Source organism: Mercurialis annua, linkage group LG8 (assembly GCF_937616625.2).
Source record: "Mercurialis annua linkage group LG8, ddMerAnnu1.2, whole genome shotgun sequence".
In the NCBI taxonomy this organism is placed as follows: domain Eukaryota; kingdom Viridiplantae; phylum Streptophyta; class Magnoliopsida; order Malpighiales; family Euphorbiaceae; genus Mercurialis; species Mercurialis annua.
Window position 1 is genome coordinate 34,253,127 of NC_065577.1, and position 12,523 is coordinate 34,265,649.

A 12,523-nucleotide genomic window follows, 5' to 3' on the forward strand; every position below is an offset into this window, starting at 1 on the left:
TATTCAGTCTTTTTGTTACAAACTCGAGGCGCAGAATGAGTTTTTTATTTGCAATAAGCTGTAATTTAAATGGTATAAACAAACTGTTAGGTCGTGAGTTCGACACCTCCCACAGGCGCCCCCCTCTTTCCAATTATATAAACAAAATGAAACTTTGTTAAATTTGAATCTTTATTTTTGGATTTGTTGAATTGTTATACGGCAGGCAGCATCAAGGGAAATAAATTTACCCTAAATGGTGGAAATTTGGGTCTTGGTAATTGAAAATGTGAAGCGTAAAAACGATATGCAACAAATGAGCGCCGACAACAAATTGCCTTAATTTTGGTAATATTTTCCTAGTATTCCACATTATCCATCCACCTGTGATATTCAACAAGTTTTATTTTGTACAAATAAAAGTAATGACACACAAGTAAGAGAAGTCTTTAAAATAAAATATAAAATGAATTATAACTCTAAATATAGAGTGAGAAACCAACCTTTTGTTTTAAATTTATATAATAAAAAACTATCAAATTTTTTATTTATTAACAAATTTTTAAGTAAAACGATTTAATTCATTTATCTATATATTTTTTCCTCACTGGGTGATGCAAGATCCATGTTATCCACTAAAAAATAGGTACATTCAGATAATAACCAGACAAAAGCTTATGATGCAAAATGAAGCAATTTGCTATACGAGCAAAGGCAGAAATAAATAAATACTGGAAAAGAATCAACATTTAAATTGCAAAATAAATGAAGATTGCATTTTCATATCGAAAAACAATTTGTGATGATCGTCATGCCGGTAAATTGTCAGCATCGACTCATTGCTAAATACCTTCTGCAAAACACAGAACCTATAGTATCAATGTGGATAATGTATATAACAGTAATTATTTTCGGCAGATAACTACAACATGTAGAATATAGCTGCTGTGTTCTAGCACTCTGCTGATCAGAACAGTGATCAGAGCAGACGATAACTCCTCGTATCAGCATTAGCTAGGAAGATTGGCGAAAACTATATGTAGAAAAAAAAAATGGGAGCTCCTTAAAACCCAGCTCACAAGTTTCAAGACCCTAAAGGGCAACGAAACGCGATAAATAACCATGCAAATTACGAAACATCATCAATATTAATCAGCAGGGAAATTCACACTTACCGTCAATGTTTCCCATCATGGAATTGGGCATTTTTGGAAGATTTGAAAGTTTCCAGGAATTTTTTGGCTTGCTCTAACTCATGCTTCTGTCTTGCCTTATCCCAATGGTGCTCAGTAGCCAGTATCTCAACAACGCGCGGCAATGCCCGGCCTGCTGCGTCAGTATCAAGAAAAGCAAGCCTTGATCTTCTAGCAATGAAATCGATAGCAGATTCACAATACTCTTGTCGGGCACAGTAGGCAACCTCTGCCTCTAGATAAGGGTAGCCATGGGCAAGTCGCTTCCCTAGGCCTTCATTCTGAATACAAGAAATGCTGTTATTAACAAAACACCAAGCAACAGAAACTAATATAAAGACAGGACTTGATAACAAAGCGGAACATTAAAAATGAAACTTCTGAAATGGTCTAAAATGTCAGAAGCCCTCAATGGATTACAGCAAACAATATTGTCCAAGCTGGAACCAAAATGCATTCTTCCTTCCCATAAAAAAATTCCTAATTGATGAATAAACAAACAAGTAACCCTCTCCTTATATACAAAAGTAAATCAAACAGGATTTGCAAAATAGTCAACAGTAAACTCAATTAAATAAGATGACCGTGCTCAAAGGTGCATGCAACTAATAGAGAAAAAGATGGTAACAATTTCCTTTTGTACAGAAATGAAATATCATGGACTCAACTTATAAATAACATTATATCAGAGGCTCAACAAATAAGCTAGTCCCACAATTTTACAAAGCTAACTTTCAAATTCTAGCTAGTTCTGAGATTCACGGGGCTTCTTTCCAATTTTCAGCAATAAAAACAATTAAAGAATCTCCAGCCACAGCATAACATTAAATAAATACTATGAAGCAGTCCCACTACAGCATCGAAGACAGCATTAACAATCAGCAAACTTTACTCTTTTACTACTCAGTAGATGGAGGGAAGAAAAGGACAAGTGATGGAACATGTAGAGAACGAAGAAAGGCCACACCAACCTGAGCAATGGCAGCTACTCGCTCTGCAAATGTACCATATGCATGTGATAAGTGCTTGGCAGCAGCAGTATCCATTATGCCAGGAACAATTTTACTGCCATATGACTTCTTCATGCGTTTATATTGTTGAGCAAGAACTGTAAATGATGATGGTTCCCATCCATCTCCACCAATGAGCCTCAAGTTATGAGTTAAGCATCCATTGGCAGGACTTAGCTTCCCAGACTTTATTGCAGCAGTAACAGCATCTTCTGCCATGCTGCAAATCATTTCTAGTAAGCACAACCCTTACAAGTCAAAGAGCCAAATAATCAAAGGACAGAAGGGGAAGATATGAGACAAGGGTGCGTAGGTACTGATGGAAACGACAATGAAATATAGAGCAGCACAAAGACGATGTTTAATGAGCTAACAATGTACAAAAATGTAAAGCAACAATACTGGATTTGGAAAAATAATAAGCATGGGCCGTTTAATTAAATGCATTGCCAGCAAAGTGGAAGAGGCACCACAGAGAAAGATTGATAGAGAAAAATACAAGAAGAGATAATGGAACGGTTAAAAGATGTGCAGTTTAGTTCAACAAATGCATCGGCAAAGAAGGCCAAGCATATTAAAGCAGGGAAAGAAAGGAGAGCAGGTTCAAAACCACCTGGGAAGAGATAGCACGAAAACATTTTGCAACCCTAGATTGTCCTAAAGACATAGCACTAAAGAGGGTGAAGTGGCCGTTTGACAGACCCCGACCTAATTCTGCATTGCTTATTTTAACTCATCAGCCATAAAACCCTACAGTATTTTGAAAGCTAGAGAAACCCATTACCTGCGGTAAGTAGTCCATTTTCCACCAGTGATTGTGACCAAGCCAGGACACTCTTCACATACCACATGATCTCTGGAGATGCTCTCGGTGTTTTTTGCTGAAGGGTCTGTAGCTAATGGACGAATACCACTCCAGGCTGAAAGAACATCTGTGCGGCGAACCTAAAATTATAATCTGTCACGTCATTATCCATAACGAAGCCAAACAAGATAAAAATTGAAAACCAAAGTAATTCACTAAAACCATTTGTATGATGGTCATAAATTCACAGGGTATGCACATGTAACTGTATTGGAATTCACAGTTAGGCCATCTAGTAATCATGGCTCTATGATTGGCATCATCCAGAAACTCATCCAAATGAAACAAACCAAAAAACTCCAACAATTGAAAAATTTGTACAAGGTAGAGGAATAAACAAACAATAAATCTCCAACTATCTCTGAGTCTGCACATAGTTATACAGAACTCCTATTAGTAATGAAATGGACCGCCAAGTCTTACAATGACAACAAGACTTATTCATTAACAGGTGGTTTAATACTTCATCCACTTAGAAAAAAGAAAAATGACTAATACAAAAAAAAGATTGTTTTTAGTAGATTCGTATCCTCATAGCACAAGAAAAACTAAATCCTAATATTTTCAAATCATTTTACTAGAACCCAACTTAGAATTTTCAATACAAACAAGTTGTGTGATAACCCATCTTTTATCAATTAAAACATTGATAAAACTTTTCAAATCGAAGATGCGCAAGAAAAAGTTATGTTTTATTCCTAAAGAAATATTACCAATCTTTTTTCACAAAAAGGGATCGCCTCTAAATATCTAGTGCATCAATTTCATGATTCCAAAAGAAAATAAAACCCGATTCATCTCCGGCAAGTTACATGGATGCTATTTCATACCTTGACACTAAGGTAATCTGAGATGGCATCAAGTATAAACTGAATCTCATCCTCGTGTGGTTCTGGAAGAGCAGTGATGACAGTGTTAGAATCTGTAGTGCCAGCGACTGTTCTTCCCATCCATGGCAACATGAAAACTACACGTCCATCCTTCGTTTTAGGAACAATCAGACCCATTCCATCTGGGGAATAATAATCAGGGAGAATGATATGCACACCACTGCTAGGACAAATCATAGGCTGTACATCTTTGTTGGCCATTTTCCGTACAGAGTCACAAAATGGACCAGCCGCATTCAGAACAACTTTGGCATAGGTATCAAACTCATTGCCTGGTACAACATAACATTCAAGACCAGGAACCACATATAAGTAGTTTACACAGACAAAGACATTATAACAATGATATAATTATATATATATAAAAAAAAAAAAAACTTCCTATAAATAATAGTAAAATAAAAATAAAATAAGCTATCATCTTTAGCTTGAACCTCTGTCTTTGTCAACACTTATTTTTCATCTTTTGGACATGAAGTGGTACATGCCTACAACTTAAAGGATCAGCAGCATTTAATGAATGATAGAAATGCTGATTTGTTAAACGATAAATGCTATACCTGAAAGATTGTCCCGGATCCTTGCACCAATTATACGTTCATTAGCCTCATCTTTTAGCAAAGACACAACTTCAGCATGGTTGAGAACAGCTGCACCAGCTAATGCAGCAGTACAAGCCAAACTAACATTAACACGCGAGTCATTCATCTGCCCATCATAATACACCACTGTACCCCTTAAGCTCCTATCCTGACCCTTCTTAGCAAGAGTAGGGAACAGCTCAACGGATTCCCTTGCAGAATAATATCTAGACAAATGTAACAGGCGTGGTCCCGCGACCAAATCATACATTTTCAAACCCATCCAATAGTATATTGCCTCAAACCAACTAAAACAGGGCGTCATGCAAGGCAAAGCATGACACATGTGTGGCGCATTATCAATCATCTGTTTACGCTCCTCAAGCGCATGAAAAACTAGCTTCAGTTGCCCATAGTCGAGATTAAACACAGCTTTCTCCAAGTAACGGACTCCTGTGAAATATAAAACAATTAGGCAATAGATACACACTTTACTTGGTAAAAGTACAAAAAGTATCCTTTGGTTTCACTAATCTTCACTTTGTGAACTGTACTATTTTAATACAAGTTAGAACCCTGTGGTAGCTTCAAATTCATCAACAAAAATTAGAAAAATTCTTAAGTAGACTTAGTATGAGCCAATCACATTATAACACTATAACACGTTTATAAAATAATAGCAATGTTGCAATATCACCGTTAAAATCTGTGCACATTTGTTAAAATATTGTCATCATTTTAAGATGTATTATAATGTGATTAAATAATGGTAAAACTGTAATATCACCGTTAAAATCTGCATACATTATTACAGCATTTCTCCATGAATTATCCAAATTTTACAGCAGGTCCCGATAAATTATTCGAAAAACAAATTTCCTTTCCAAATTCTATAGATAATAAAAAATGCAATTAAAATTTTAAATTAACCAAAACAAATGAATTTTGAATATAAATAAAAAGAAATAAATACTAACCTCCATGAATAAGCTTAGTAGACCTAGAAGAAGTACCAGAAGAAAAATCCTCTCGTTCCACAAGTCCAACACGAAGTCCACGTGTCGCCGCATCAAGCGCCGCTCCAGAACCGGTGGCGCCACCGCCGATCACCAAAACATCAAGCGGATTCTTCGCAGTAGAGGAAATCAAAACGGACTCCTGAGCCGCTCGCGTCGGAACAACGGCATTCGGATCAGTTATTCTCTGCCTCACTGCATCAAAAGCAGGTCCTCCGCCTCTGTCATTGGCGGAGAGATTAGGAGAGATGAGAATTGCGCCGCCGGATACCGCGGTGATGATGGCGGTAGCGGCGCCGAGGCGACGGAATCGAATGGCGGAGGAGGACATGGTGACGGTTACGGTGAGGTGGCAAATGAAGTAAGCATGAAGAAGAAACGGTATGGGAAATGTTTTATGGGAAAGCCGCGAAGGTGTGCATTGGGAATCGTTCTTGAGGTGTCTATGATTTTACTAATTTGCCCTTTCTGTAATTTTGTATTTTCTGTCCATTTTTAAAAACATTACTATATTGATTTCTCACATTCAAAATATTACTAAAAATTAAAATATACTATTTTTGGTTTGTATGGGAAGTTTATTCAACTTTCCATATTTTGATTGTGCTAATTTGTTGACAGATTTTTTTAATTGTTTAATATTTTAGTAAAAATTAGTATTTTGTTAACATTTTGATCGATTATCAAATTCAATGAATCAAAATAATTAAATATAGATTAGATGAAATGTTTTGTACTTAATTCTCATTTCCTTTCAAATTCTCATTCATTTTCAATTCTTGTTTGTAGAATAAAAAATTAAAAATAAATTATTTTATTATGTTATTGTAAGTTGTAACTATTAGGAATGTAACATAGTCGATTCAACTGACAAACTATTTGAAATTGACTCAAAAAATACGTGAAATCGACTCGAGCTCGATTTCGAACTACTCAAGTAGATTATCGAATCGAGTTCTATTTTCAAAATATATAACTCGATGAGCTCGCAAGACTAATAAAACTTTAATTAGATTACTTTTTATCTTTTATATTCATGTAATAATATGCCTATTTTTATATTGAAATCTAATTTTTGACTGTTTATTCAAGTCAAATCAAATATCAATCATTCTATTAAGTTCAAAATCGAAATTCAAAAATAGAACTTGATCGAATTTGAGTCGAGTTTCAAATTATAGAGTCTAATCGATATCAATTTTGGCCGCGGGTTGACTCGACTCGTTAACTTTTTTTCCCAACAAAAATAACTTTTTTTATTGAGGTATAATTTGGGAAAGGGGCAAAAAGGTCAACTTCAAGCATTCACACCCATAACGAAATGAACAAATAGTGGAGGACAGATTAATCCAGCTTCGTGGGAACAGAAAAGGAAGGGGTATAGAGGTAATAACGAGAAGAGCGGATTCTAATTTTGGGGGAAAAAAAGTAAAAGTGGTGGGGGCAGTGTCCACGTGTAAGATGACTGAGTGAAAATGGTAAAAGGCTCGTGAATCGCCGTTTTGGTGGCCATTGAATGATCAAAAGTTCCTTCTCACGCTTCATGGCAACTAACAACAATCAGAAATGCTTGTGACTTTAGTATTATTCTTATCAAATGGAATCAAAGTCAAACAGAATCTTCTATGCCAAAAACATAAAAAATTATACTCTTTCCGTCTCATTTATAAACGAACATATCACATTTTTATATGCCCCATTTTCAATATCTATATTGTATATTTTAGTAATAAACATTTATCTCGCAACTTTCTCTCTTTCCTTCACAAACTTTAATAACCTTCTCTTTAAATTTTCATAAGATGTGAAGCATAATATCAAATTTACACAGTTATTATTTTACTTAAAGTTGTAAATTAACATAGTTACTCGGCTCGATAATAGCTCAGTTCGTGTTTGTTCACATTATAAACGAACCGAACACAATCTTGATTTTATGTTTATTTAAACAAGTTGAACATAAATATAGTGATATTTGATTCGTTTACGAATAGCTCGTTGAATTATAAGCTCCATAAGAAGTTCATAAAATGATTTGTCTAGAAACTCAATAAAATATTTTTGAACTAACTAATTATATTTAAATTATACTTTATTATTTTAATGTATTAAAACTATATTATTTTAAAAAAAAATTATGTAGTTTTGAAAAAAAAAAAAATTGTCATGTTCATGTTCGTTTACCTATTAAACAAACAAGTTTCTAAACGAGCTCGTTTAATACCTTCACAGACTCTTTCGCAAACTTATTCATGAACTTATTCATATTGACAATTATTATTTAATATAGCTATTTGTGCAAGTATTTTACGATTAAGAAGCAACAGTTGGCCGCACATGAATACTTCAAAGCTCGGCTCAGCTCGGTTTATTTACAGCCCTAATTATACTTGTTTTTTTTTTTTTTTTTATCTTTTGAAATAATACATTCTCCTAGTTTATTGAACTACATTCAAATATCAACCTTTAACATATTTCTTACTTTACACTTGCACAAAAACAAATAGCAATAAGCAATAGCTTCCAAAAAAAAGTGATAAGCTACATAAAAGTTTACGTAAATATAAAAAAGCACCCCACATGCACTCAAAAAGATTTGCACGGATAAATTTTCCATAAATATCAATTAAAATCTAATTAAAAAATGATCTCAAATATAATAAAACAGACTTAAAATATACTTTCATTTTTTATAAATTATTGATTTACAGTAAACATTACACCAAAGAGCATTTACAGGTTCCCCAAAAAATTAATATATTATTATTCTATTTATTTAATTATTTAACACAGAATGTGGAAGATATTTAAATATGTTAGCTATTGTTGGGCCATGATGCGTGGTAAAATGTAGCACATCAGTTCAAGCAGGAATCTAAAAATTGGATATCTCTGAAACAACTTGCTTTGGGAGAAATGTAGTAATTAAAGAAACAAGCAGGTTTACTCAAATCTATTCATGCATTATCTTCAAGCTAAACTCGATTTCAGAAAGGCAAAAAAAATCCAAAATAGTAAAAAAAGAAGTCCTAATTGAAGATATGATCAGAAAGAAAAGAAAAGTCCTAATTGACATGCAACAGATGATTCAAGAAGTAACCAATGTAACAGTTCTTATAGACAGCTTCAAGGATATACCTATTTTAGCCTTCAACCGGATGGGGGTGGCGGTGGGAGCATATTGTGCTGGTGATGTTGTTGCATCATCATTTGTTGCATAGGAGGCCCACCAGCAAACTGTGGAGGAGGTGGTGGTTGCCGCCACATTTGTTGTTGCATACCCATTCCCATTTGCTGTGGAGGAGGTCTTTGAAGGAGTTGAGCAACCTGGGGAGGGGGTGGGGGCATGTTTGGAGGTGGCGGCCTGAACTGCATTGGAGGCGGAGGCATACCCGGGGGTGGCATTAATTGACCTTGCTGCTGAGGCTGACCTTGCCAGGTTTGTTGTCCGACCTGCATCGGTTGGAAGGGTGCATTTGGCGGCATCGGTGGACGAAGTGGAGGCATTGGGCCTGGAGGAACAGAGCCATTTGCAAACGGGCGTGGAGGTACTGGCACACCAACAGGACCACCAGCCTGAGGAACGTTTGGAAGTGTCGGCGGACCACTAGCAAACAGTGTGTGGGGCCTGCTTTTTTGGGAACTTGGATTACTTGCAGCCAAAACTCTCTCTGCATCATAAGAGCACCAATTGAATGGCAGTTAAATCATCTAATCCACCATAACAGCCAAATCCGAGAAAAATGAAACATTTATTTACGAGATGAAAAAGCTAGTGAAAGAATTATTAGAGCAACAAGCCAGCTTTGTAAAGTCTCACCTGCTGGTGTACCGTGTCGCTCCCCTTTAGTGTCTTTCTTATATGCATATGAAACCGTGATCTGTCTGTTGCAGAGATACTGACCATTCATTGCCTGCAATATCCCAGAAAATACATCAGTTCCGTCATCCCAAAACCATTTCCTTAAACAATGCAGTAAATGTGGTACATGCATTGATGAACCAGCCATTTCAGTCGGAATATTTTTTTTTTTGTTCTGTATGCATGGAGATATGCAAACTCTTGATAACATAAGAATGAGAAGAGTTTGGATGAAGGAAATTATGAACAACAAAGAGGAAAAAACTTGGGAACATCTGAAAAGAAAGGACATAAAAGCAGGTGCTGCCTAATTGCAGCGATCAACTGATGAAAATATAAATTAGTTAACATTCTAGCATTCCTAAATTGAATATTACAGTGATATCTAATAATTAATAAATCAGATACAAAAGCACATCTTTGTTATACCTATTTCAAGTTTATTCACCTTTTGGTGCAAGAACATAGCCTAGATAAGAAAAAGAGGAAAATAAAAACTAGGAAGTTGAGTTACAAAGAAAAAAGCCAATTAATTTTCTCCAAATGAAATTTTATTTCCAAAACAGCAAATAACAATATTTCTCCCTTAAATAAAAATATACAAAACTTGTCGAAATACTAGGCCCAAATTAAATAGTATAATTTAATTCTCCTTAGATATTACATTATAAGTGACTATTACTACCACCTGTAAAAGCTTTGAACTTCCTTGTCAGTGAGCATTCCAAGAGCATAGTTAAATTTATGTAACAGTCACACTTTTCTCCCTTCTCTAAGAAGTTGAACTACTAATCTAAATGACCTGAAAATGAGTAATTATTTTTTCTAGAATCCTCGAATTTTGAATGTCTAAATCTGATACTCATAATAAATCTCAAGCATATTTAAAGGAGATAAAATACATATGCAAACAAGTTACCTCGATTGCTGCATCAGATGCAGGAAAAGAATCATAACTAATGAAGCCAAAACCGCGGGAATTTCCAGTCTCAGGATCTCTCATAATCTAAAAGATAAAGCAATGAGCCTCAGCATACAGTAACAAAAAATCAAACTTTCAGGAAAAAACAAAATCAGAATTATGATTTTTTTTTATCAACCAAAATGCTAGAGGAACAATGCCAGAAAATTACAGGGTAGAAAAGCGAAAGGGATTGAACGTCATTCGACCAAATAGAAAGAAGTAACTTAATGTTTAACCGGGTAACAAATGCTACAAACAAAACCAGCTTGAATAAAGAGAAAAGATTCTCTGCTACATGAATAAAAATAAAAGAAAAATTTAAGTCAACAGATAGAGATGCTACAAGTCTAAATACACATCATCAATTTAGCAAACAGCAGAAAGTTCAGAAGAATACAAGACCTTAGGATTTGTAACAATAACCCCGAAGGCACTGAAAGTATCATGAAGAAGTTTCTCGTCAACGTCCTGAAAAATAAAATTCATACTCGAGCATTAATGATTAAAATGCGATCATTCTAGATGCAAACTTAACAGCAAACAATTAAGATTTACAGCTAACACTTACTCATATTAAAATATATAATTTTATTGTAATCTGAATCATTACTTGATCCATGTAAATTCATTCGCTAAAAGTTAATAATAAGCAAGCAATGAATGATATTCAAAAATTAACAGTTAACAAATAATTTCAGTCACTCCTATTCAAAAATGAGAACTTACCGGGTCAAGGTTCCCAATGAAAAGGTTAGCTCCAACATCCAGGCTCTTTTTATCTTGGGACGCCTAAACCAAACCCAAACGAATAAGAAGATAGAAATCAAATTACCACAAAGCCCTAATAGACTAATAAGAGAGAGTTAATGTCACAACCGTTGCACCATGTCATATTTACAACAAACCAATGAGCATTTGCAACCGGGGATCTTTTAATTATTATGTATCTTTTTATCATTAAATATTCCATATAGCTAATGCATTATTGGTTTGTTGCACGAACAACATGGGGCAACGGTTGTGTTTTATAATTTTCCCTAATAAAAATACCAGACGTAAAACCCTAAAATAATTAGAAACCATAAGCAAAAACAAGCTAGGCTTAAAAAAGTACCTTATTTACACGAATTGGCTTGCCGTAAAGCTTAATCATATTCAAAACCTTGATTGCCTGTTGATCAACATTAAAATTGAATCACTCATTACAACTTCTTTAATAAAAAAGATCAAGAAAAGTAAAAAAGAACAGTACTTACATAATCAGCATCTTCTTCGCTACGAAATTCGATAAACCCGTAACCTTGGTGAAGATTCGTTACTCTATCCTTAGGAACATATACATTCACTACCACAAACAAAAAATTCAACAAAATTCAATAAATAAAAACATAAATTAGTTCAAATTAAATCTTGATAATTAAAATTAGGTTAAAAGAAATTACCAACGGGTCCAGCTTGAACAAATAACTCCCAAAGAAGTTCTTCGGAAATCTGAGGGTCAAGATTTCCGACGTATGCGGTGGCGTCTTGGTTCCTCTCCGCCGAGTGCTGCCCTAGCAGATTTGCTCCTACTCCCGGTGCTATTCTAGTTGTCATTGTACTGCTTACTGCTTTAATAAGCGGTCGCCGGAGGATTCACGGCGGTGGTGGTGGTTTAGGCGGCGAGCGGGGATGGCGGGTGATTCTGGTTCGAGAGGTTTTTGATTTTATTTTATTTTTATGAAACTGAGAGGTTTTTGATTTACCGTGCGGGGTTTTATAATAAATGAAAATACACACGAAGGAAGGATAAGCAGTTTTACATACAGTCGACCCTCTGATAATTAATACATATGGTGGATCAAAAATTTATTAATTATTAGAATTATTAATTTATTGAATTTGTATAAAAAAAATTATAAAAGATATTTTAAAGCATCTACATTAATAGACCTATTATTAATATTATATTATAAAAAACTAACAAAATACACTTTGCAATTACTCAATTTAAAAATAATAATTGTATATTCAATTTAAGAAATATCAATTGATATCAAACTAAAAAATAATTATTAAGAAGTTGTATTCATAAAGTAAAATAATTTTTAATATTTTTTATACTATAGATACTTTACTTACTTTAATTTGTTTATCTAATAGCTTCTTTTAAAAAAATTTAAA

General features: G+C 34.4%; 2 protein-coding genes across 4 annotated transcripts; both read right to left on the reverse strand.

Moving 5' to 3' along the window:
- Positions 1-727: 727 nt before the first annotated feature.
- Positions 728-5,953, reverse strand: LOC126661059 (glycerol-3-phosphate dehydrogenase SDP6, mitochondrial). 3 transcript variants are annotated; one of them, XM_050354819.2, is made up of 7 exons: positions 5,496-5,953; positions 4,498-4,971; positions 3,878-4,209; positions 2,967-3,127; positions 2,144-2,402; positions 1,155-1,453; positions 728-832 (listed from the first exon to the last, which is right to left on the reverse strand). In XM_050354819.2, the coding sequence occupies exons 1-6, from the start codon at positions 5,863-5,865 to the stop codon at positions 1,157-1,159; spliced, it is 1,893 nt and encodes a 630-aa protein (XP_050210776.1). In that variant the 5' UTR covers positions 5,866-5,953; the 3' UTR covers positions 728-832; positions 1,155-1,156. The 3 variants fall into 3 exon arrangements, with proteins under 3 accessions (XP_050210776.1, XP_050210774.1, XP_050210773.1); XM_050354817.2 differs by having other exon boundaries at positions 728-1,012; XM_050354816.2 differs by having other exon boundaries at positions 728-1,071; positions 5,496-5,952.
- A 2,474-nt stretch (positions 5,954-8,427) lies between these two features.
- LOC126661252 (uncharacterized) lies at positions 8,428-12,127 on the reverse strand. The gene is made up of 8 exons (XM_050355079.2): positions 11,803-12,127; positions 11,617-11,705; positions 11,475-11,531; positions 11,087-11,149; positions 10,763-10,828; positions 10,316-10,402; positions 9,355-9,448; positions 8,428-9,205 (listed from the first exon to the last, which is right to left on the reverse strand). The coding sequence occupies exons 1-8, from the start codon at positions 11,954-11,956 to the stop codon at positions 8,685-8,687; spliced, it is 1,131 nt and encodes a 376-aa protein (XP_050211036.1). The 5' UTR covers positions 11,957-12,127; the 3' UTR covers positions 8,428-8,684.
- Positions 12,128-12,523: the final 396 nt, after the last annotated feature.

Excerpts from the sequence above, each read along its gene's own strand:
- LOC126661059 (XM_050354819.2), bottom strand. The coding sequence starts at position 5,865 with ATGTCCTCCTCCGCCATTCGATTCCGTCGCCTCGGCGCCGCTACCGCC. Across the intron at positions 4,210-4,497 it reads GATCCGGGACAATCTTTCAG|GCAATGAGTTTGATACCTAT; the intron begins GTATAGCATTTA and ends ATGTTGTACCAG. Across the intron at positions 3,128-3,877 it reads CAGATTACCTTAGTGTCAAG|GTTCGCCGCACAGATGTTCT; the intron begins GTATGAAATAGC and ends TTATAATTTTAG.
- LOC126661252 (XM_050355079.2), bottom strand. The coding sequence starts at position 11,956 with ATGACAACTAGAATAGCACCGGGAGTAGGAGCAAATCTGCTAGGGCAG. Across the intron at positions 11,532-11,616 it reads GCGAAGAAGATGCTGATTAT|GCAATCAAGGTTTTGAATAT; the intron begins GTAAGTACTGTT and ends GTTGATCAACAG. Across the intron at positions 11,150-11,474 it reads AGCCAATTCGTGTAAATAAG|GCGTCCCAAGATAAAAAGAG; the intron begins GTACTTTTTTAA and ends GGTTTGGTTTAG.